Source organism: Mesoplodon bidens (genome assembly GCF_964165515.1).
Source record: "Mesoplodon bidens genome assembly, chromosome: 2".
NCBI lineage: Eukaryota > Metazoa > Chordata > Mammalia > Artiodactyla > Ziphiidae > Mesoplodon > Mesoplodon bidens.
Genome location: NC_138177.1, coordinates 28,148,372 through 28,171,944, shown reverse-complemented (window position 1 = coordinate 28,171,944; position 23,573 = coordinate 28,148,372). Strand labels below are relative to the sequence as shown.

Here is a 23,573-nt window from a genome sequence, read left to right as displayed (position 1 = left end):
AAGTCCTCCTTTCCCCAAAACTCACTGTCCTCAAGCAATTTCAGAACGACCTCATTCATAAATTTCACGTAAGAGGGAAAGGGTAGCATCTACACCTGTAAGTAGACACTAGAAGACCTACCAGGACAGGTTTATAGCAGTAAAGGAAATAAAGGACATTAGAAAAAGCTTGAAGGAGTCTTTTATTTTAAAGAGATTTAGGTCCCCCTGAAGCCTGGTACTACATACAAGTCTGGACAAACATCACTAGGGTCTCCTGAACCTTACAGATTCCTAGCGCCACCTGGATTTCCAGAGGTGGGTTCACCATTGCTCTCTAGCTGTGGGCATGGTTTTTCTCCTTCTTCAGTACCTTTCTCTCTGTCCTTGGTTGTTCTCTCCAGCTACGCAGTGTCAGCTCCCGGAAGCCCCTAGCAAAGGAACCCTGGGCTGTGTCCATCCCCTCACTGCCTTTGCAATGGCTCCAGCTACAAATTTGAATGTGAACCTGATCATCGAGTGAGGGGCTGGGACACACTCTGCTGCACTGGCCCTGGCTGGGGGACTGCACCCTTGCCAGCCTTCGAGGGTAGGATTTTTCATTAGCAGCCCCCAGTGCACCGGGAAGGAGTCACAGCACAGTGGAAAGATCAAGGGCTCTTAACATCAGGGTGACCTCCTCCAGGCTCTGGCACTGAAACAGGTTGTTCAGCATCCGGGAGGCATGGTTTTCTCCTCCATGAAATGAGCTACGAATTGCAAGGAGCTTCAATGAAGTATATAAAAAGTATACAATTAAATAGCTTGTATAACGTACCTCGCAGAGAGCCTTTGTCTCTGCCTCTTTTTTCCCTCCCTGCCTCATTGATGTATAGAAGCTGTGGGTCAGTGTCCTTCTTACACTTCAGATGGAGTCAGAACAGTGGCTATTAGGACACAGAGAGAGATTGCTCATCATAGCCCTCAGTGGTAGCCTTTGACAAAGGATCAAAGGAACACTGCATTGAAAAAGAGGGTGTGACACAATTCTAGGCAGTTAGCTAATACCGCAAAACTGAATGCTGTGTAATTGCCTCACACCTTCATCTTCTAAAGCAAAAATGGGGACTAGGATGGGGGAAATTAAATGTTGGGTTAGGGAATTCCCGGGAGACCTGGATTATAAACCCAGCTCTACTACTCTCTACATGTAAGACCTTAGGGATGTCACTTAAAATTTCTGAACCTCACTTTTCTCATCTGCCAAGTAAGAAAGAAACACTAGAGGGTCTTTGGTTCTTAAATTCCCTGATTCTGTAAAAAAGAGAGGTCTAAGGTCACAGTGTACAGGTAGTCTTTATACTCTGATAAACTCCAGGAGTATCCTGGAGATGAAATGCTTTGTCAAGGAAGAGCAGGAGGAAGCCAGTCTTTATCAGAACTGAGGTCACTCGGGGCTTAATTGTGCTCAGGAACTGACCTTGGGCTGCACTCACTTGGCAATTGCAGTCTGATTAGGATGACATCCTGTGTTCAAGAGACAAGGCTCTTTCAGGATCATTTAATAGTGCTCGGTATTAGAGTGCCAACAATAAGCTATGTTGTTCCAGCCTTTTCCTTAAAAGTCCAGCCTGCTCTATATCTCCTCCTTCCAGATCCAATTTCACAGATATTGCCAGTAAATATTTAAAGAGCACCTTCAATGTCCAAAACACTGCCAGGCTCTGGATGAATGACACCAGCCTCAAGGAGACTGCGGTCTAAGGGGCAGAATTACAATAATGCATGAACAGCTCAAGAACAGGGGCTGTGGGAGCACACTGGAAGAGCTTCTAGCCCGAGCTGGGGTGGGCAGGGAAGGCTTCTTAAGGAAAGTGAAGTCTAAGCTGAGACTTGAAGGGCAGGTGAGTGATCCAGGTAAAGAGGGACATGGCAAGGTGTTCCTGGCACATACCTCTTTTCGAAAAAGGAGGATTTAGGGTTCTGCATATACTGACAGTGTGGGTCGAAAAGATGGGGCATCTCTCAAGGGGCTCTTCTGAGAAAGAATTGAGCCTTTCTACTGCCCAGTATCAGACAATCACTTTTTCCATTTAGCCATTGCCTGTGAGCCTCTGGAGAGTCCTGTCCACGGAAGCATGGATTGCTCCCTGTCTTCGAGAGCGTTTCAGTACAACAGCAACTGTAGCTTTTACTGTGCTAAGGGTTTCACACTGAGAGGAGCTGACACAGTTCGATGCGCTGATCTGGGGCAGTGGACAGCGCCAGCCCCAGTCTGTCAAGGTACTGTGATAGCATAACGTTGCTTCCCTGCCTCTCAGCTTATGAAAGGCATCAGCATGTGCATTTAGCTCTATCATTCATTTATTATTCAAACATTCACTAAGACTCTGTTATGTGCCAGGCCCTTTGTGTGGGCACTCGGGATGAAGTGGCGAGTGAGGGCAGTCTTAGGCGTGTGTTCATTACAGTATCCTGAAACGCAAGGCAAGGGCTGCATGGACTGACATGGATGTCGTGAGTTGGCATGAAGGGGGGGGCGCTGGGAGGAAAGAATTATGCATGAGGAACAGCATGGAACAGTGGAAGGGTAATGACAAGACATTTAGTCCAGTTCTGTCATTTCCTGGCAACAAGCTTTTGGTCTCTCTGAAACTCAGTGTCACATGCAAAATAAGAGTACTGTTATCTCCGTTACCCACCTCACTAGTGGTTGTGGATTAATGTGTGTAAATGCAAGCTTGAAAATGCTACGAGGGACTTCCCTTGTGGCACAGTGGTTAAGAGTCCATCTGCCAATGCAGGGCACAGGTTCCATTTCTGGTCCTGGAAGATCTCACATGCCACAGAGTAACTAAGTCTGTGAGCCACAACTACTGAGCCTGCGCACCACAGCTACTGAAGCCTGGGCACCTAGAGCCCGTGCTCCACAACAAAGAGTAGCCCCCGCTCGTTGCAACTAGAGAAAGCCTGTGCACAGCAACGAAGGCCCAACACAGCCAAAAATAAATAAAATAAAATAAATAAATTTATTTAAAAAAAAACTGCTATGAGCTTTACAAATGTAGGTAAAATAATGATCATAACATTACCTTGTAAATCATATGTCTCTGATCTGATTTTACAAAGTGATCTCCTTTAACAGTTCATGTTCTCAATATTTTGTTCTTGAAGAACTGAGGCATGGGGAAGTCACAAAGATTATTTTTTTTACAAGAGGTACCCCACACAGAATTTATGTCCCAGAAATGAAAATATTGGCACTTCATGTGAGATCCCAAGCAATTTATGTGAACCCTTGGGTCTAAGTATACTTGATTTTAAAATGAGGCAGTGGTTTGAAAGTAGGGTCTTGAAGAGAGATGGATACGCCCACGTTCATAGCAGCATTTTTCATAACAGTTAAAATGTGGAAGCAACCCAAGTGTCCATCATAGATGAATAGATAAGAAAAACGTGGTATATCCATACATACAATGGAGTATTATTCAGCCTTAAAAAGGAAGGAAATTCTGACATATGCTACAACATGGATGAATCTCAAGGACATTATGCTGAGTATAGTAAGCCAATCAGAAAAAGACAAGTACTGAATGATTCCACATATAGGAGGTACTTAGAGAAGTCAGAATCACTGAGACAGAAAGTGGAATGGTTGTTGCTGGGGCCTAGAGGAGGAATAGGTAGTTGCTGTTAAATGTTCTGAAGATGGATGGTGGTGATAGTTGCACAAAAATATGAATGTACTTAATCCCACTGCAATGTACACTTAGAAATGGTTAAGTGGTAAAAGATAAGTTTTATGCTATGCTATGTGTATTTTACTACAGTTAAAAAATTTTAAAAAAAGTGAGGCAGTAGAGGAATAGATCATCATACAACATGATGGTGAGGCTTAGCGAGGGGAATGGGATGTACGGGGAATGTACTGTCTGAGAGACAAAGACACAGAGAGCCCTTTGACATGCTTAAAAGGAGAGGGTCTTAAGGGGTCACTGGAGACATTCTTGTCTCCAGTCAGGTCAATGTCTAATCATCCAAAAGAGAGAGAATTGACCATTCTCTTAAGCATCCAGATATGTGGTTTCAATAACTCCCCTGGTAGGCCTTCCTAGCGTTTTCCACTCTGACATTCAAGGTCTGCATCTGATGCATAGCTATAATGATTTTAAGACTATTGCTACTACTGCTGCTGCTACTACTACTATTAGTAATAATAATAATAGATAATATTTATTGAGCATTTTAGTCGAACTCCATGAGGTAGTTAAAACTATTGCTCCCCTTTTAAAGATGAGAAAAGACTTAATATATATAGAATACATGTGTTCTCTCCATTTATGGCCATCTGCATTATATGATTGAGATCATGGTGTGTATATAATTTTTATCCTGCTTTTTCACTTGACGTTGTGCATTGAGACACCTCCCATATCTTTCCAAGGTGAAATATATCACATTCCCTTCATGGATCCACGATAGTTAATTTTTGGCCTCTAATTAGTGGCATTTATGTTCATTTTCAATATTTTCCTCTCACAAATAATATCATGATCAAAATCCTCTGAACTGATGTTTGATATGCATCTTGTTACATACTTAGCATAGATTCTTGGGTCCAAAAGTGCAATATTTTTAAAACTATGAATACATATTGCCAAATGCTTAATGATGGCTCAATATTTCCTCATAAAGTCCTCCATTTGGCATTGGGATTACATGACACTTTTCTCGTCCTCCAGGTTAAACGTGCCCAATTCAGAAATCCCTCTTGTTGGCACTAGAAAGAGTTAAGGGGTGGAAATCAATGAGTACTTGTTTATTACTTTCCTCACTCCCTTACTTTCTCACTTCCTCACTCCTTAGCGCTGCAGTGCCAGTATCTGCCAGCCTCAAACAAGGCCCAGGTGAACTGCTCCCATCCCTTTGGCGCCTTTAGGTACCAGTCGACCTGCAGCTTCACCTGTGATGAAGGCTTTCTCCTGGTGGGAGCAAGTGTGCTGCAATGCTTGGATACGGGGAACTGGAATGCTCCTTTTCCAGAATGCCAAGGTAAAATGAATTCTTTCCAGTGTCTTGGAAATAAACTGTAGGCTTATTTTACAAAGCTGTATTTTAAAGGTGGTAACTGTCTAGGGGACAGAAACTTGAAATGGACTGGAAAATGAATAAACACTGTCATCACGTAACCCAGGGATCCAAAATGCAAATGCCTTCAGGGGCTAGGCAGGTACCACAAGCGACAGGATGTCTGGCAACAGGAAGGTGGCAGGGGGGTATGGTGGTGGCCTGGTGCCAGCTCTGTCCTGGGGCCTTTCCCAGGGCATGAAGGCTCCTATCATGAACCAGGTGGACTGTTCTCACTTGGCTGAAGACAGTATCTGGAAAGAAGGCCAGAGGGAAGAACTAGCCTCAAGATGGTTATTCCAAGACTGATCTGGCACTTTGCTCCTAGGAACCACGGAGTCAATGGTGGAATGGGGGGTAACTCCCGGGTTTAATAGTGGAATGGGAGGGGCAGAATTTACAGGTGCCTGGCTGCAAACATCCTCCAAGATCTGTGTTAAGACTGGAGAAATCCACTTAGGATAAAGTGAAGACTGATGAAAAGAGGAAGAAACTAATCTGTACATGCAAGGTCAACAGGATTCTCAGAAGAAAAAAAGTATATATATGTTCAGCATAAGCATATTAGTCTGCATTACACTTGATTTAAAGTAAAGGCAGTTATTGTACGGAATAGAACTGGTTCTAATCATCTGTGTTTAGGAACTGAAGGACAGATGTATGCTTTTTATACTCCCCATTCCTTTTTCTACTCAGTGTATCCAATTATTTACTTATATTTATGGCAAATACTGCTTTTTGTTTTGTTTTGTTTTGTTTTTGTGGCACGCGGGACTCTCACTGTTGTGGCCTCTCCCGTTGCGGAGCACAGGCTCTGGACACGCAGGCTAAGCGGCCATGGATCATGGGCCCAGCCGCTCCGCAGCATGTGGGATCTTCCCGGACCAGGGCACAAACCCGTGTCCCCTGCATCAGCAGGCGGACTCTCAACCACTGCGCCTCCAGGGAAGCCCAATACTGCTTTTAAACAATAAAATTTTTATTTATAAAAGCTACAGAAAAATAAGGAAATAGAGAAACAAAAAAATCCTCTTAAATACCTCCCCCAAATACCCAACCCTAAAACAGACACTGGTTATGTTTCTCCATTCTTGTATGAATTCTTCCAATATTTTCCCACTTTTTCCTCCATATGATTAGTATTTTTATGATTAGTATTTTTTATATATATACAATTTTAATAATAAAATTAGGTAGGTAAAATACTAGCCAATTCTGCATTGTTTGCCTTTGCTTTTCACTTCGTACCCACTTCCAACATGAGTGAAAGCAGGCAGAAACATGTTTTTAATAAAAAGGAAACCACTTGCTATTTCAGGTCCCACACAAGCACACACATGCACACACACATACTCACTACTGTTAAGTTAGGTCAACAGTGAGTGAATGAATGAACAAACGAATGAACAAAGAGGCTGACCAACTCAATAGAACTACATGTCCTTTAGCCCCAGGCACAAGAGAGCATGGGAAGCCACAGGGGCTAGGGATGGGCACACCTTCTGAGCTGGGTCTGCAGAGACCAAGGTGAGGCTTGTGACCTTGGCTCTTCAGCTGTCACCTGGGCTACACTGAAGGCTGGATATGCTAGAAAGTCCACACAGCTTTGGGGAAGAACTTGGAGTCCCTGAGGGGGGTGTTACAATGCTTAGCACCCTTCCAAACAACCCTGGGCTGTTCAGGGCACAGATTGCAGTTCATTGCCCCACACTGGCCCACCTGTGGGTGTTTCACAGCAAGGAGGCTCACACTCACCATGGCTTCCTGTGACCTTCCACTTCCCTTCCGCTTTTAGTTCTTTGTTTACTCTGACTGAACTTTCTCCTCTTGTTGCTGGGCGAGCATCAAGTGAAATACCCAAATGTGGTCTGCACAGGAAGGTACCACGAGGCTTGCACTCACAAGCTGTTGTAATGCTCTTGAGAGGGTGTTCTCAATTTCCCTTTCCAAGGTCCCCCTTGCCCCTGTATCCCCACCCGAGCTATCAGAAGGCAAGGCCACAAAAGAGCTGCAAACGGACTCATGGTACCAACACCCTCCCAATTTGTCCTTACAGTTTATAGGCTTCTTGACTTGCCTACTCTCCCTTACCCACCACTCCCACACTGAATACAGAAAGACTTTTCAAGTGGCAGAAAATAACTAGGCCTTTCGACAAAGGGATGAGATTGGGGGTTGGGGGTGAAATGTAGCTGGAAAGGAGAAGGGAGGAAGGGAAGAGAGAGAAAGAGAAACAGAAAATGCTCTCAAGACCTCAAGCAGTTCAAATCAGTGGAAATGGCCCTATGTTCATCCACTCCACCACTGTCTCTGGTCTAAAGCCATACACTACCCAATCAGGCCAAACAGTGAAGAAGAAACACCCTAAACCATGCATTCTCTTAGCCTTCATTTTTTTTTTTTTTTTTTTTTGCGGTACGTGGGCCTCTCACCGTTGTGGCCTCTCCCATTGCGGAGCACAGGCTCCGGACGCACAGGCCCAGCGGCCACGGCTCACGGGCCCAGCCGCTCCGCGGCACGTGGGATCCTCCCAGACCGGGGCACGAACCCGCCCCCCCTGCATCGGCAGGCGGACTCCCAACCACTGCGCCACCAGGGAAGCCCCAGCCTTCATTTTTTAATGCCAATATGTTTAATCTGAGTTTTATTTCACTAATTGGCTGAGGGATATCTTGGCAGCCATTAACATTTGCATACAGAGTGTTTTCACTTTTTAGCCTTGTAAAAATCCTGAGAGCTATTTAATGCTATTCTCCACATTTTAAAGGTGAACATATTGAGGCTCAGAGGGGTTAAGTGACTTGCCAAAAGTCACAGAGCATGATCTCCAACCAAATCAAGTCCTCCAGCACCACAAACTCCACATGGATAAGCTGTGGCAAAGAACCATGAGATCTTATTTACTGTTTTTTGTAGGTGAACAAGTAGTGTCATCTGGGGCTGGTCATTGTAGGATGAGACTGGTGGGAAGAGCATCTGCAGATGGCCAGTTACATTATGTGCCTACTTTGTGTCATGATTGTTAAAATACTTTTAAATTTAATTTTTGCCCATGATTTAGTTAACTTATTATTTTATATAACTGAGGATCCCTGCAAGGCAAGGATTGTTTTATCTCCCATTTCATAGATGAAGCAACTGAGATTCAGAAAGCTTATTGTCCAGAGATACATTGCTAGTAAGTCACAGAGGCAGGTGTTGGACCCAGATTCTTTCCACCACTTGGTTGGGGGAAGGAACTTCTGGAAGGGGAAAAAGTATTTTACTCCATTTCCCTATTTCAAATCACTTGTCATTGTTTTATGGCAAGGTGATTAGGTCTATCTCTGAAGAAGGTATCAAGGAAGCAGCCAGTCCTTCTCCTGTCCAGGAGCAACTAACATGAGCTGCATCACTATCTTTCCCAACAAAGCACCAGCTCCCTTTTAAATCACCTCTAAAGCTCTTTGGGGGTGAGCATTTCAGGATACCAATCCACTGTCAACTGCTGCTATTTCACATGTACAAGACTTCTACCTGGTGACAAAGCACCATGAAATTCAAACAATCATTTCTAACCCCATGCTGCCCTGGTATGTTAAGGACACACACGGACACACACACACACACACACACACACACACACTGATTTAAGTTGCTGTGTTCTAAAACAACCTCCTCTCTCCTCCTTGGCCATGCCCACGGTAGCCGTTACTTGCGCACCTCTCCCGAACCCTCAGAATGGAACAAAGACCTGTGTCCAGCCTCTTGGAGATTCCAGTTATAAGACCACATGCCAGTTCACCTGTGATGAGGGATTCTCTTTATCTGGACCGGAAAGATTGGACTGTACTCCATCTGGACACTGGACAGATTCCCCACCAACATGCGACGGTAGGACCATGGGTCTATCCTCTCTTACAGCTTCTCAAGTAACAGTATAGAATGGAGGATCATCAGGAATTCATGTAAACCTGTTCTTAAGCTAAAGGAAGCTTTCTCCACAAAGCATAACAATCTAGACCAAAAGCTTTCCTCTCTCTCTCTCTGAATATTCTTTTTTTAAAATATTTATTTATTTATTTGCTGCATTGGGTTTTTATTGCTGCGCACGGGCATTCTTTAGTCATGGCGAATGGGGGCTACTGTTCGTTGTGGTGTGCGGGCTTCTCATTGCGGTGGCTTCTCTTGTTGCAGAGCGCGGGCTCTAGGTGCACGGGCTTTAGTAGTTGTGGCTCGCGGGCTCTAGAGCTCAGGCAGTAGTTGTGGCACGTGGGCTTAGTTGCTCTGCAGCATGTGGGATCTTCCCAGACCAGGGCTTGAACCCATGTCCCCTACATTGGCACGTAGATTCTTAACCACCGTGCCACCAGGGAAGTCTTCTCTGAATAGTCTTATAATAATAACTTTAAACATTTCATAGTTTTATAATGTGCTTTAGTGTCACTGTGACATTTGATGTTTATTACAATTCTAAAATAATGAGGACAGGCAGTATTGTCTCTATTTTACAGATGAGAAAATAGAGGCTCGGAGATTATGTAACTTGTCGAAATTCACACTATTAGTAAGTGATGAAGTTCAGCTATGTTACTGGGACTTTTACTTCATTATAAAGAATTTTTCTACTACACTCTTACTCATTCATTCCCACATCCACCTTCGCTGAGCACTACTAAGCCCCAGACACTGAGCTTACTCAGGGATGGATGTGATTTCAACCCAACCCCTCAAGGATCTCACAGTTTATCTATTTGTGTATGTTTCTCCTTGCTCAACTTCTATATGGATTATGAGCTCCTTGAGGGCAGGAACTGTGCCGCATTCACCTTTGTATTTCCTGCAGCAACTAGACAGAAAAAAAAGTAGGTGTGTGACAAGTATCTGTTGAATTGAAGCTTATCATTTACTGGTTAAATTTATTCAAGCTCAAGCCCTATTGACAATGAATTAGTAGATTCTCAAAGGCAAGGGCCAGATCTTATCTGTCTTTGATTCTCCCGAAACATCTGACTGACACCTACCTAATATATAGTATGCTCTAAAATAGAAGCGTATGAATTAATTAATTTATAGCTCATGTTTACTTTCAAAAGTTGCCATTGGGGCTTCCCTGGTGGCTCAGTGGTTGGGAATCCACCTGCCGATGCAGGGGACGTGGGTTCATGCCCCGGTCTGGGAAGATCCCACATGCCGCGGAGCGGCTGGGTCCGTGAGCCATGGCCGCTGAGCCTGTGCGTCCGGAGCCTGTGCTCCGCAACGGGAGAGGCCACAACAGTGAGAGGCCCGCGTACCGCAAAAAAAAAAAAAAAAAAAAAAAAAAGTTGCCATTGTTCTATTGTTCTGTGTACTACACCAGCAGTAATAGCTAATTTTTATTGCTTGTGTAAATAACTACCAGCTATTTCATATGCATTTTTTGCATTCAATCCACACAACAATCCTCAGCATGGTTATCACTCTCCCCGTTTTAAAGATGAGGAAATGGAAGATAAATAGCTGGCAAAGATCTAATAGATAGGAAGTAAGGAGTTAGGATTCAAACCCAGGTCTAGCCTGATTACAGGGCCAGAGCTTTTACCACTACACTACACTACACTGCCACACAGTGGCAGGTTTCTAAATCCCGGGTCAGTCACTTGTAAATTTACTCTTTTCCACTGCTCTTGTCTAGTTGCCAAAATGAGTGATCAAATGAGACAATATGTTGATAGAAATCTATTAGTGAAAAGAGCTAAATACGTATTCCTTCTCGTGGAATGAGCACTAGATTAATATCCAAAGACCTGTATTGCTCTTCCATGGAGTCATGGGCCATGTAAATCATGTCACACCCTTGATTTTCTCGATTCCAAAAGGAGAGGAGTGAGCAAGATCAACTCTGAGGTCTCCGTATGCTAACACATATAAATGGAATCTAAAAAAAAATGGTTCTAATGAACCGAGGGACAGGACAGGAATAAAGCCGCAGACGTACAGAAGGGACTTGTGGACACAGCGGGGAGGGGAAGCTGTGATGAGGTGAGAGAGTGGCATGGACATAGATACACTACCAAATGTAAAATAGATAGCTAGTGGGAAGCAGCTGCATAGCACAGGGAGATCAGCTCGGTGCTTTGTGTCCACTTAGAGGGGTGGGATAGGGAGGGTGGGAGGGAGACGCAAGAGGGAGAGGGTATGGGGATATATGTACACAAACAGCTTATTCACTTTGTATACAGCAGAAACTAACACAACATTTTAAAGCAATTATACTCCAATAATGATGTAAAAAAAACAACAACAACAACTCTGAGGTCTCTTCCCTGGACACGAATTCTGTAGACTAAAGGACAAAATGCTATCACCTGCTGTTAAAAAGATATACTACAAGCCACCGGAGGAATCTAGAACATTTATGACTGATATCATTAAGGCTTCATCACTTATTTCTCAATCACTCGTTTGTTTATTCCATGGGCATTTATCATAAGCTCTGTTTTTCCACATTCTGTTTTAAAGCTAAAGAATAAAAAATCCCTAAGAAATATCTCACTAAAGTTTAAATCATATATGCAATCAACATGGTTGTTAAATCTGTAATCTCTGAAGCCCTCATTCCCCTCACTCCTTTCCACCTCCTTTTCTCCACACGAGGTGGCATTTGCCCACCACCCTTCAGGCCTAGCCCTACCCAGTGTCTAGAACCAAACTTGACCAGGGGCAGCAGCTTTAGTCAACTATGGGCTTTGGAATTGTCAACCCTGTGTGCACCTGATCATTAGCTCTGGCTTTTGTACCTGTGTTTCTACCTCATTCTCTAAATTTATTCTCTAGATTTAGGCAGATAGTTCCTCTTCTTTTCCCATATGTCTGAGTCCATGAATTTTTAACCCTTCAGCACTGAACCTTGATTTTTCACATAGTGTTTTTCAGAGTCCCGGGCTATATCAAAGAGGCTTGAGGGCCACCAAGTAAGGAGGGGTGGTGTGGCAGGTGCAATGCTGAGTCACCTGCTTCACAGCACAATGTGAGGTTCCATTTTTTGAGTAGGTCCACAGATATTTCCCTTTTTGTTTTGTTTTGTTTTTTTCCGGTACGCGGGCCTCTCACTGTGCGGTCTCTCCCGCTGCGGAGCACAGGCTCCGGACGCGCAGGCCCAATGGCCATGGCCCACAGGCCCAGCCGCTCCGCGGCACGTGGGATCCTCCCGGACCGGGACACGAACCCACGTCCGCTGCATCGGCAGGCAGACTCTCAACCACTGCGCCACCAAGGAAGCCCTATTTCCCTTTTAGTTAGAACCCCAGTTTCCTGGTCTCTCTAGGACCTGAGCTCTGCCTATATTTTCCAGTCTCCTCCCAGCCTTTGCCCCACCCCAGGACCTGAATTCCTTTCCCTGAACCTAAGCAGTGCTGAATTGCTTATATCCGGTTTCTGTGTCCCCCATGTCACCACCTGCTGAGCCACTATCCTGACACAGATGACTGTTTTCCCAATCACTTTGTCATTGGCCCTCTGAGACCATGTTTGGCTGCTGGACCCAACTCGTAATGACTAACCTCACCTTGATGGGGAGGGATGGGTCCTGGTTTCAAATCCCAATCCTAGCTCTGCCCTTCTGCCACATCCTTGCTCATCCAAGTTCTAAAATATAGCAAACTGGTGCCCTCTAAGCTCTGGCCTGGCTCGCTCACATCTGTTTTATTTCTCCACTCCCCCAGCATTCCTCTGACTCCATGAAGATTCCTACCCTTTACTTTAAAAATTTGAGTTTAGAACAGCCAACTCAATTAAATTTATTATTTATAATATATCTTCTTTCCAAAAAATTCTTGACAAAACTGTATCCAACTCAAGTAAAAAGAGATAATACAAAGAAACAGAGAATTAACTAAATATGTCATAAGATAATAATAGAGTGCCGGTGATGCCAATAATTCATGAAGTCACAGGCAATCATGTACAGCTACTTCATGGATTACAGAAAAATATCAATGAAGATCTTTCCAGTAGGCAGCACTGCCTTTAAGTCCACAAATATAGAGCATTAAGTATGGTGATAAAAGCAATCCTTATCCATTTTCTATTCTTCTTGTAATGACTCAGGTTTTGGTAAAGTTTTAGAGTAGGCTCAAGAATATGACTACTCTTTAAAGTCACCCACAGAGGTCATTCCTTAGTAAAAATCTCTTTCTCTTCATCTGCACTAGGCACCTTCACTCCAACAACTTCCTTGACAACTCCACAAATTTAATTCAGCCCGTGTTTGCTGAGTGCCCACCACTTGCCCGTTCTGGTTAGGCTTCCATGAACCTCACCAAAGCTGCCCCTCAGACAGGAAAACATGCTTCCTTACACAAGTTCGTCCTTAGATTCAACAAGGTTCATGTTCACAGAAGAAGGATTAGAGACTTTCCTAGCTACAAAAGGTCATATCTATAACCTTGTCAGAAAAAGACTGACAAGACTGAGACCAAAGCAATATCCTCCAAGTAGATTTAATGCTGTAGTAATTCTCTTTGTATACGAGGGGTCACTTAAATCAATTTTTTTAAAATAGTAACTCCTCTTGTTTCTTTTCACACCATGTAAAAATACTTGTTAGAATGTGTCCAAATTAAATTGTGCTAACTTATTCGTTCACTTGACAAATATTTTTGGACCCCCTACTTTGTGCCAGGCACTGTTGCCTGGGATACAGAGTTGAAAAGAGCTGACAAGGTCCCTGCTCTCATGCAATTGACATTATGTATTTTCTTGGGTTTAAATATAAAATTCTTGGAGATATTGAAAAAGTTATTTTAGTGAAAATGTTGATAAATGATTTAATGTCTATGACTTACACCAATAGATATGTTTAATAAATGTTTGATAAATGGAATTGATCTGCCAGGCATGGATTTATTAATTACTCAAAAATGTGAGAGTTCTAAACCAAACTTCAGTACGTTACTTTGGCTATTTGAATGGATTCACCCAGTAAGGAGCCACAATCCTTCAGTGAATAGCCTGCCACCAAAAAGCACATGGGCCAATATGTAAAAGCCAATACATCACTTTTCCATGAGGCATTACATAGGACTTCAAGAGATTTTTTTTAAAAAGCAAAATAGCTCAGCAAAATGAGCCTTATCTGATCAAGGCATTGCTTTCAGATAGTCTTGGATTTAAAGAAAGAATAGTCCCTCAGTTTGTCAATAATCCAATATTTGTTGATAAATAACAGTCTTATGTCAGAGACCTTCGTGGGGAGAAAGACATGATCCTAAGAGAAACAAGTAACTGCAATAACTTATCAAAACAGTTTTTGAGGGAAATAGTAAATTAAAAATTCATTTGCTCATCCATTTGGCATAAGGTGGTTGAGCACCACCTCTTGACATCCTGCAGTGTGAATTGTGGGAGACACAAAGATTTATGGTTCTGGGGTTTTAGGAGCTTTCTATCCGGGAGGAGAGGGAAGAGATGACATGTGCTACGACAGCATATGAGTTCAAAGGAAACACTGATGCGCTCAGAGGAGAAGACTTCAGCTTGCAGTGATCAGCAGAGGCGTTAGAGAGGCTGTGTTCAGTTGGATCCTAGAGGATGGGTGGGATCTTATTCCGTAAACATTGAAAGAAATGTAGGGCACTGCGAGCCAAGAACCAGAGGCAAGAACACACAAGGTCAGTTCAGGGACTTCCCAGGAACTAATCGAGCTTCACCAGGAGGTTTTGAGCTTTCCTGGGCTATGAAACTGTGGTTTTAAAAAAAAAAAAAAAAAAAGCCTGGGGATCCAAATGGAAGAAACAGTCGTTTAGGACCCAAGATGATCATTGCAGGTTTAGACGTGTTGAATTTGTGGAGACAGCAGGATATCTAACTGGAAGTAGTCTCAGGCAGGAGGAAGGACAGAAGTGAAAACCTGGACTGCATTTATACAGATAGGACAGTGAGAGCTGGGGGGAGGCTATGAGGTCTCTAAAGCAGCAGGCGTAGAGAGAAGAGGATGAAGTTGTGAATTCTTGAGGATGACTGCCTAAATCCTTGACTTCTTTGTTGTTGCGACTTCTTCCTATACTCCTCTCAGCAAGCCCACCGTCCCTCCCCCTGCCCTTTGTACTTCATGACCTGCTGTGCTCATTGTGAAATGCCTGCTACCTAGCAAAACACCTGACACAGCGGGAACTCAATAAGTAGTTAATATTTGCTGAAAATGTGAATGAATAAATTTGGTGCAAAACAGGGCTTCCAAATCAATTTGGAGATTGTGACACTCTTGATTTGATTCTCCAGCCATCAAATGTCCAGAACTATCTGCCCCAGAGCAGGGAAGCCTGGATTGTCCTGACACTCATGGAGTATTCACTGCTGGCTCCACCTGCTATTTCTCCTGTAACGAGGGCTTTAAGCTGGAGGGGTCCAACCATGTTGAATGCACAGCTTCTGGAAGATGGACAGCACCCCGACCGACCTGTGACGGTAAAACAGGATACACTTGCCGGGACAGCTCTTCTTCTGGAAATTTCCTCAACAAAAATAACAAACACTTATATACACTCTTAGTATGTGTCAGGTACACATGACATTATTACTGTGAAAGCTCCACTTCTTGTCATGAAGTGGGTTATCTACTGGGGTCTAGGAAACACAGCCTGGATTAAAAAATGTACAAGGAGTGACAGGACTTTTTCACATTTGTGAATAAAAGATAACACCAATTCTTAAGCACAGATTTTCTTTTGTAATTGTGGCCTCTTTGTCTCAAAGAGCTTTGTTGAGTTGATTGAATGGTTTCCATTGCTTCATCGCCAGGAGAGGACACTAGGGGTGTAGTCACCAGTCCAGTATTTCAAATCAAGGAACTGAAACAGAGAGGGGTCAACTGCCATCTTTCTGCCACGTGGCAACTTAGCGACAGCCAGTGGCAATATCCATGCCTCACATTTCATGCTGACCTTTGGCCAGAGGACAATACCACCTCCCAATAAAGCAGCACTGAGCAAGCAATTGGCCTCTACATATTTCTCTTTCTACTGAACTCTTATATTTCTGCACCAATTACTCTGGTTTTGTTTTGTTTTGTTTTTAGTATCAGTAACATGGACGCCCCCCACCACCTCCAATTTCTTCTTCTGGCCAGGAGAATCCTCTCTCCAAGGACAATTTTAGATCATTTTTCTCATCTGGTTTTCCATACCTGATTTTAATAGTTTTCCTTAACTTCCTTAAGGAGCTATTGCTAGAACCTCCCTGATTATGAAAGGAGTGGAAGGCAGTTATTCCATGTCAGTCTTTTTTTTTTTTTTTTTTGCGGTACGCGGGCCTCTCACAGTTGGGGCCTCTCCTGTTGCAGAGCACAGGCTCTGGACGCGCAGGCTCAGCGGCCATGGCTCACGGGACCAGCCGTTCCGCAGCATGTGGGATCTTCCCAGACCGGGGCACGAACCCGTATCCCCTGCATCGGCAGGCGGACTCTCAACCACTGCCCCACCAGGGAAGCCCCCCATGTCAGTCTTAACTCTGTTGTGCTCCTTCTAATTGGGAGTTCTCTAAATTGAAACATTTTCTCACAACAGACATAGTATCAGCTCCTACTGTAGAGGTGCAATGCCCATCTCTCGTCACTCCAAAGCAAGGAACAATGTCCTGTCAGCATCATCTGGGAAACTTTGGTTTGAATACCACTTGCCACTTTGGATGCAAAGCTGGATTCACACTCATGGGAGATAGTGCTCTCCGATGCAGACCTTCTGGACAATGGACAGCAGTAGCTCCAGCATGCAGAGGTAATGTGAAAAGGAACAGGCAGTTCTGATGCAATCTTCCAGCAAGCTAGTCACTGTACATGCCTGTCGAAATCCCATCCAACCCCAATGACCACGTGACCACTTCAAGTGTCAGCTCCTCCATGAAATCCACACCAATCCCAATTAGAAGCAATGTGCAACAGGCATACCAACTTTTCCCTTTCCTTATGTCACAAGGTAATGCCCTGGTACTCAAAGACCTAAAGGAGGAAACATTTGTAAATGTCCAAAACGTGTTAGAATACACACGCTAAACATGAAACCAGCTATATGAATTGTGAAATATAAGTTACAATTCTGTTAATGATGTGGCAGTGTAAATATTCCGTATTTTCATAATTGGAAGCTAAATAAAAAGATAAATCATGACTGATACCTCTTGAAGACCTATCGCCCTGTGCACGAAGCACTGTGTCTCTTTCATCACTGTATTCCCTAGGAAGCACAGCACAGTGCTTTGCAAATGTCACTGTTGCTCAATAACATTTGTCTGAGTTAAATTCAGTTTCCTGAGTTGAGTTAAATTTGAGTTATATTTAGTTTTCTATCCACAAATTTAGGAGAATAGCCTGAAATTCCCTGACAACTAGTTTAATGAGTATGGAAGTCTCTGCCTCTTTCCAACGTCCAGAGGCCAGCTATGCTGAACACTTGTTATTTTAAGAAATATGTGCTGACATGCCAGCTTATTGCCAATGGTAGTAATAATGACATTTAGGACAACAGTGTTTTTGAGAAGCAAAATTTTGTAAATAGTATTTTGGTAGGTAAAATCGACCAATCCACTGGCAGGTATTTATTGAGTTGCCACTATGTGCCCCTTCTAGTTCTTTGGCTATCATTCTTTGAGTGGATATCTTAGGACATGTGATGTTGGAAGGGCTAGTGGGAATGTCAAAAGTAGCTCATTTCCTTTCTGATCTTTTGTATTCTACCTCATCTAATGGCAACGCTAGCCAGGTTTCAAATGAATCCATAATTTCTTTTATGTTCATTCTATATGTTTGTTTTTCCTGCATTCTTTTTTTCTGCAGCTGTCAAATGCTCCAAGCTACACGTTACTGAGCCAATAGTGATGAACTGCTCCAACCCTTGGGGAAATTTCAGCTATGGATCAAGCTGCAGCTTCCATTGCCCAGAGGGTCGTTTACTTAGTGGCTCAGCGAGAACAGTGTGCCAAGAGAATGGCCAGTGGTCAGCTATCATGCCAGCGTGCCAAGGTTTATTTCTCATATGGGTTAGGAAGTCGCTTTGATATGGAAAATAATGAAATCAGTGTTTCTCCTCTGAGTATTTCTGACAGTGGTTGCTTTCCATCACTGGGTTTCTCCTGCATTAATAATTGTTTCACAATGAATCAGACAGCGTCTCTGTACCTCATGCAGAGCACTCCTTTTTCAAAGCTCCAGTTTGTGAAATGAATACTCTCATTTCTTTATAATCTGTGTGTAGTACATATTGAAGTTTCAAAATGTTTTAAACTGAAGGTTATTTAATGCAGAATCCTAATTTATTATCTCAGAAGATCTTTGTTTAACATATACCTCCAAAAATATAATATATCTTCCTTAATTAAGCTCCATCTGTTTGTAAGGTTTATTTCATCCCCCTCCCTTTTTTTCATTTCTTTTCTCTAGCAGTTTGTTGTAACTACTTTTCATCACATAAAAATCTTCAATTGCCCCCCCCAATTACCCACAGTTTACTTTGTTTATCCAAACTTCCATTTATTGTGTCTACCATTTAATCATCTAATTCCTTTTATTAAGTCCTTACCCTGACTCCTTTGGAAATTATGTTTGATATTTAAGCATTAGGAAGAAAATCAGGCCCTGCGGGCATCCCATTCTGTTGCAGTGGTTTATGACTTCCAGATCTTTTTGTGCTGGGTCGTTAGCACTGCCAGGACCTTTGATGACTTACTTAATCTCATATTTTAGAGTTCTTGGGGACCTCCTGGGGGACTGATAGTCTTCTGCACAATACCCTTCCTATGTCTTGCATGTGTGCATGTGTTTATTTTGCAGCGAGGCCATTGACTATCCAGGAAGCCTTGACTTACTTTGGTGGAGCAGTGGCTTCTACAACAGGTTTAGTGACGGGTGGGCTACTCCTGGCTCTGCTAAGAAAGCGTTGCAGACAAAAAGGTAAATAGGAAAGAATATTCTCCTTATTTTCTTCTTTCATGTGATTTGGGGCAGGGCAGTGAAACAACAACCTCAGTAGTTCATGTCTGAAAACACTGGCATTAAAAGAAAACAAGGGGCTTCCCTGATGACACAGAATCCGCAGTTAAGTATCCGCCTGCCAGTGCAGGGGACACAGGTTCAAGTCCTGGTCCGGGAAGATCCCCACGCCATGGAGCAACTAAGCCCATGCACCACAACTACTGAGCATGTGCTCTAGAGCCCGCATGCCACAACTACTGAGCCCATATGCCACAACTACTGAAGCCTGTGCTCTGCAACAAGAGAAGCCAATAATAAGCCAATCCTCTTCTAATAAGCTAAGGGGTCTCCTCATCTTTCCTCACGGAAAGTAAGTGGGGGTATCAGAGGGGTCAGGGATGCTCAAATCCAGGAACAGAAAGTGGCTATGTTAAAAGTACCTGCCAGCATTCTCATGGAATTGAGATTTCCACACCTATTTTTTTTTAACATCTTTACTGGAGTATAACTGCTTTACAATGGTGTGTTAGCTTCTGCTTTATAACAAAGTGAATCCGTTATACGTATACATATATCCCCATATCTCTTCCCTCTTGTGTCGCCCTCCTTCCCACCCTCCCTATTTTTAACTGCTCAGAGGAAGAACCCCTTGTTTCCTATTCTCATGCTCTCTCCCTTCACAAAGCCACCATTGCATTAGGCTGGTTTTCTAATGTTCCCTCATATACTCTTCTGTGAGGGAGTAAATAGGACAATAGACAAACAATAACACTACTTAAAGACCAAAAAGCTACAACCAGTCCCTCCATGCAACATCTGTGCCTGGTTAACCAAATCCAGAAGGCAGAGGTGAGAGCTCCTAAGACCTGAATCCTTATCTCCATTACCATGTAGGAATCACCATATTCCTGCATTTTCCCCAAGTTCTTTCTTTAGTTTTGAGACATTTCCAGGGAACCCTCTGAACCATGGAGAGGGACCAGCAGCCACCCATCCTCCAATCTCTTTATAATAAATAAATTCATTTGTGGAGATGGGGAATTTTCCCTTGACCTGTCCCAATTTGATTTTAAACTTTCTAGGTTTCTATGGTCAAATACTAGGAAAATGCTGCATACTGTGTCCCTCCCCTGCAAATTCAAAGTGCACATTCATTATTACACTGAAGGCTCAGTCATGCCCTGTAATAAGTATACTTGTTCATCTTCATGTCACTTAATATTTTCTAAATGTATTTAGGCATGAGATGCTTTTCCTTTTTTATCTACCCATGGGATGATTGACAGACCTGCTGCCATGTTTAAAGTTTCCACTATCAGAGTCCATTGTTTGGATTAAGACAGGAGGCCCCCAATCATATATGTGATCAGGGGAGAAAAACATCCACTGTTATGTTGGTTTGGATTTGTTTACTCGCTTAGCTTGCCCAAATCACGACTGAGGGAGTGTGACAAAGGATGCAGAGATAGAGGGCCTCCAGTGCCAAAGAAATGAGTTTCGAGAGCCAATGGTCTCAACAACAACCAAGAGTAGCGAAGAAGATGAAGGCAGGGACCAGAGGCAGGAGGAGAGGTTGTTACTAAAAGGGAAGAGGAGAAAGATGAGCGGACTCTGGAGTTACATATCGTTGAACGTTTAATTTAGCCTAAAACAGGTCCCACCTCTTAGGGAGGGATATTCCCTACACGTGTCTCATAATGAGCCCATCTGGAAATCGGTCTGCTGACTCTCCCCAATAATCCTTATCACTGATGACCTTTCTCCCTCATCACATTTTTTACTCTTAAACCAATCTTCTGTGTCTTCTTGCTTATTTCAGATGAAGGAAAAAGCCCCTTGAACCCTCAAAGGTAAGATGGAAATGTTTTATGATTACGTTTTTCTAGTTTGACTTTTTAATTCACTGTAGTATGTCAGAATGATTATACAGATGACCCCTTTATGAAACAAATCTTTGGCAATGTCCCCTTGACTAGTTCTGAAAATATACAGATAATAGGTCCTAGTAATACATAATGTTTTTTGTCTTGTTTTGTTTTTTACGCTACGCGGGCCTCTCACTGTTGCGGCCTCTCCCATTGCGGAGCACAGGCTCCGGACGTGCAGGCTCAGCGGCCATGGCTCACGGGCCCAGCCGCTCCGCGGCATGTGGGATCTTCCCGGACCAGGGCACGAACCCGCGTCCCCTGCATTGGCAGGCAGACTCTCAACCACTGTGCCACCAGGGAAGCCCTACATAATGTTTTTAAAAATCAATAGGTGCCCTAATGATAATATAAAGGAGCAATACAAGGGAAAGTGACTTGGAAATAAAATGCTAGAGCTGAAGCACTACACTAGCAGAGGCTATGGTGTCATCAGAGGCTTGTACCTTCATTCAAATAGAATCACTGTGAAGGCAACAGCATAAAGGTCAACTGAGAGGAATATTCTGTTAGTGATTCAAACAGTATCAGAACTGTTGCCAACACCAACCTGATTTTTTAAAATGATGAACAACTCTGGTTAAGAGTTGGAAAACCTGTTATTATCTTCCCTTAGTTCACATGGCAATTACATTTTAAAAGATGCACAAAAAATTTAATATTTATATGTAAAGCAGTTAAGTTGCAGGCTCAGAGATTTTTCACCTCCATGAACGTTGAGTAGCTATTCTAAAGTTATGTGGAGTGTGTAAGACAATTCTTTTGCACCCCAGGCATATTAGGACATCCGGCACCCATGGCCCCTGCTTAAATGTCAATAGTAAGTCTTGATCATTATGAAAATCAAAAAATGCCTATAGGGAGCAGTACTACCATTCTTTGAAAACTATTGCCACGTGATCAAGTATCAAGGCTGGAATTTTATAATTCACCAAGAAGAAGCTGCAGCAGGGGCATAGCAAGTATTCAGTACCTAAAGCATCAACAATAACATGGGTATAAAGTGCAATGCAAATTACCCAGAGCTGTTAAGTGGGATCTTGAAAATCTCTTTGGTTTTATTCTTCTTTCCCACTAAAAGCAGAGAATTCCAGGGGTGGGATGGTAATCCATGGTCTCTGGAGGAACTATGTGCAGGACTGGGGTCAAGGACAAAGCATAATATCGCAGGTCATCTTTGTGTTTCTCTTATTTAGCCACCTAGGAACATACGGAGTTTTTACAAATGCTGCATTTGACCCAAGCCCTTAAGGTAAGTTATCTGTGAAAGTATTTTTGAAGAAAATAGAACAGTAGGAGAAAAAGGAAGAATATAAAGCTTGACTTTTCTTTATACAATCATGAGTCACATGTTAACCATGTATTAAATGTTCAAACCATGCAGGAAATTGTGTTGGCAGTTGGGGACGGGTATAGCAGTAGAGTGACAATAGAAAGTGAGTTCATAAGAAGATTTCCATTTCCTCCAGGATAGAAATGTTCTAATTAGACATAACTTATGTCAGGATGTATGACATTCAATTACTGGCTGTTAGGTAGTACTGATACTGCAGCTTTGCTTGATCACCAGAAGTCACGAGTGCTAGAAAAATTTTACAGACTTTATGGAGCCAATTCCCTATGCGACCTTCTAGGAAAACAAAAGTAATATGATAACTTCTCTCTCCCAAAAAGCTCAGTGAAGGGTTGAGTTTCCTAAGAGAAGTAGCCTAGATGGCAGAATATCTGGAATCTAGAAAAAGATTATACTAAGCCTTAGGAGGTACATATGATGAGAGCTTTCTTTTATCTTTTTCGGGAAAATGTAATTATTTTAATTTTTTGTCTCATTTTCAGAGACTCGTCCTTCTCTTGGTCACCTCACTCAACCTCCACAGGATCCTATTTTTGAACATCAGCCTTCCCGACAGACTTGACTATAACTGTAGCTTATTTGCCGCAGTTTTCTGTAAATACTTGTGAATAAAGGGCGTGGAATTTCCTTTAGATTAGCTCTGGACCAGAGCAGAAGGACTGTACCACAAACCCCAACTCTCCACCCACCACCCCTTCCTGCTCCAGTTCCTCTTCCTCCAACACAAGCCTCAGAAGCTGGGACTGAATGTTTCTGCCGTGGTCTGTGGGCTTTGCCCCCAGCTGTCACTTGAGATACTAATTAACTAGAGCCTGGAGCATCTGACTCACCAGAAGACCAGACTGCAGAAAAATAAGAATGCCTCTCTATTTTTGGATTGGAGGAAATCATCCTCTACATTGCTGGAAGGCAGGAGGCATCTCTGACTTGAGGGAATTTCTGTAGGATTTCCTGGGTCTTCACTGCTTGCTGTTTGTGAAGGCTTTTAGACCTCTGCTGTGAGGCTTCAAGAGAAGCCTCTGGATGGCACCAGAGGCTGCAGAAGACTAAGAATCAAGACAGGAAGGTACATGTCACTGTAGACCTCCCTCTACCGGTCATTCTCCCCCAGAGGACCCAAAGACCAATACTCAAATGTCTAATTAAAAGGATTCCCCCAAATGCCATGTTCTATTATTTGACACTTTGTTGAATAAGATCTGTGTCCTTCACTCTGCATACATGAATGTAATGCACAATCACAGTAGTCCCAATTACAAGCTCAACCCGTCAGTGAGCAAATATGTAT

General features: G+C 43.1%; 1 protein-coding gene across 3 annotated transcripts in view; it reads left to right on the top strand.

The window, feature by feature from the left end:
- Positions 1-23,573, top strand: part of SELP (selectin P) — a 42,937-nt gene extending 19,364 nt beyond the window's left edge. For all 3 annotated transcript variants that reach the window (XM_081225375.1, XM_081225376.1, XM_081225374.1), the window contains 10 exons: positions 2,056-2,241; positions 4,825-5,010; positions 8,773-8,958; positions 15,325-15,510; positions 16,608-16,817; positions 17,873-18,058; positions 18,866-18,985; positions 20,826-20,856; positions 22,128-22,183; positions 22,768-23,573. In XM_081225375.1, the coding sequence (XP_081081501.1) occupies positions 2,056-2,241; positions 4,825-5,010; positions 8,773-8,958; positions 15,325-15,510; positions 16,608-16,817; positions 17,873-18,058; positions 18,866-18,985; positions 20,826-20,856; positions 22,128-22,182 (1,346 nt within the window). In that variant the 3' untranslated portion in view covers position 22,183; positions 22,768-23,573. The remainder of the gene's footprint in view (positions 1-2,055; positions 2,242-4,824; positions 5,011-8,772; positions 8,959-15,324; positions 15,511-16,607; positions 16,818-17,872; positions 18,059-18,865; positions 18,986-20,825; positions 20,857-22,127; positions 22,184-22,767) is intronic.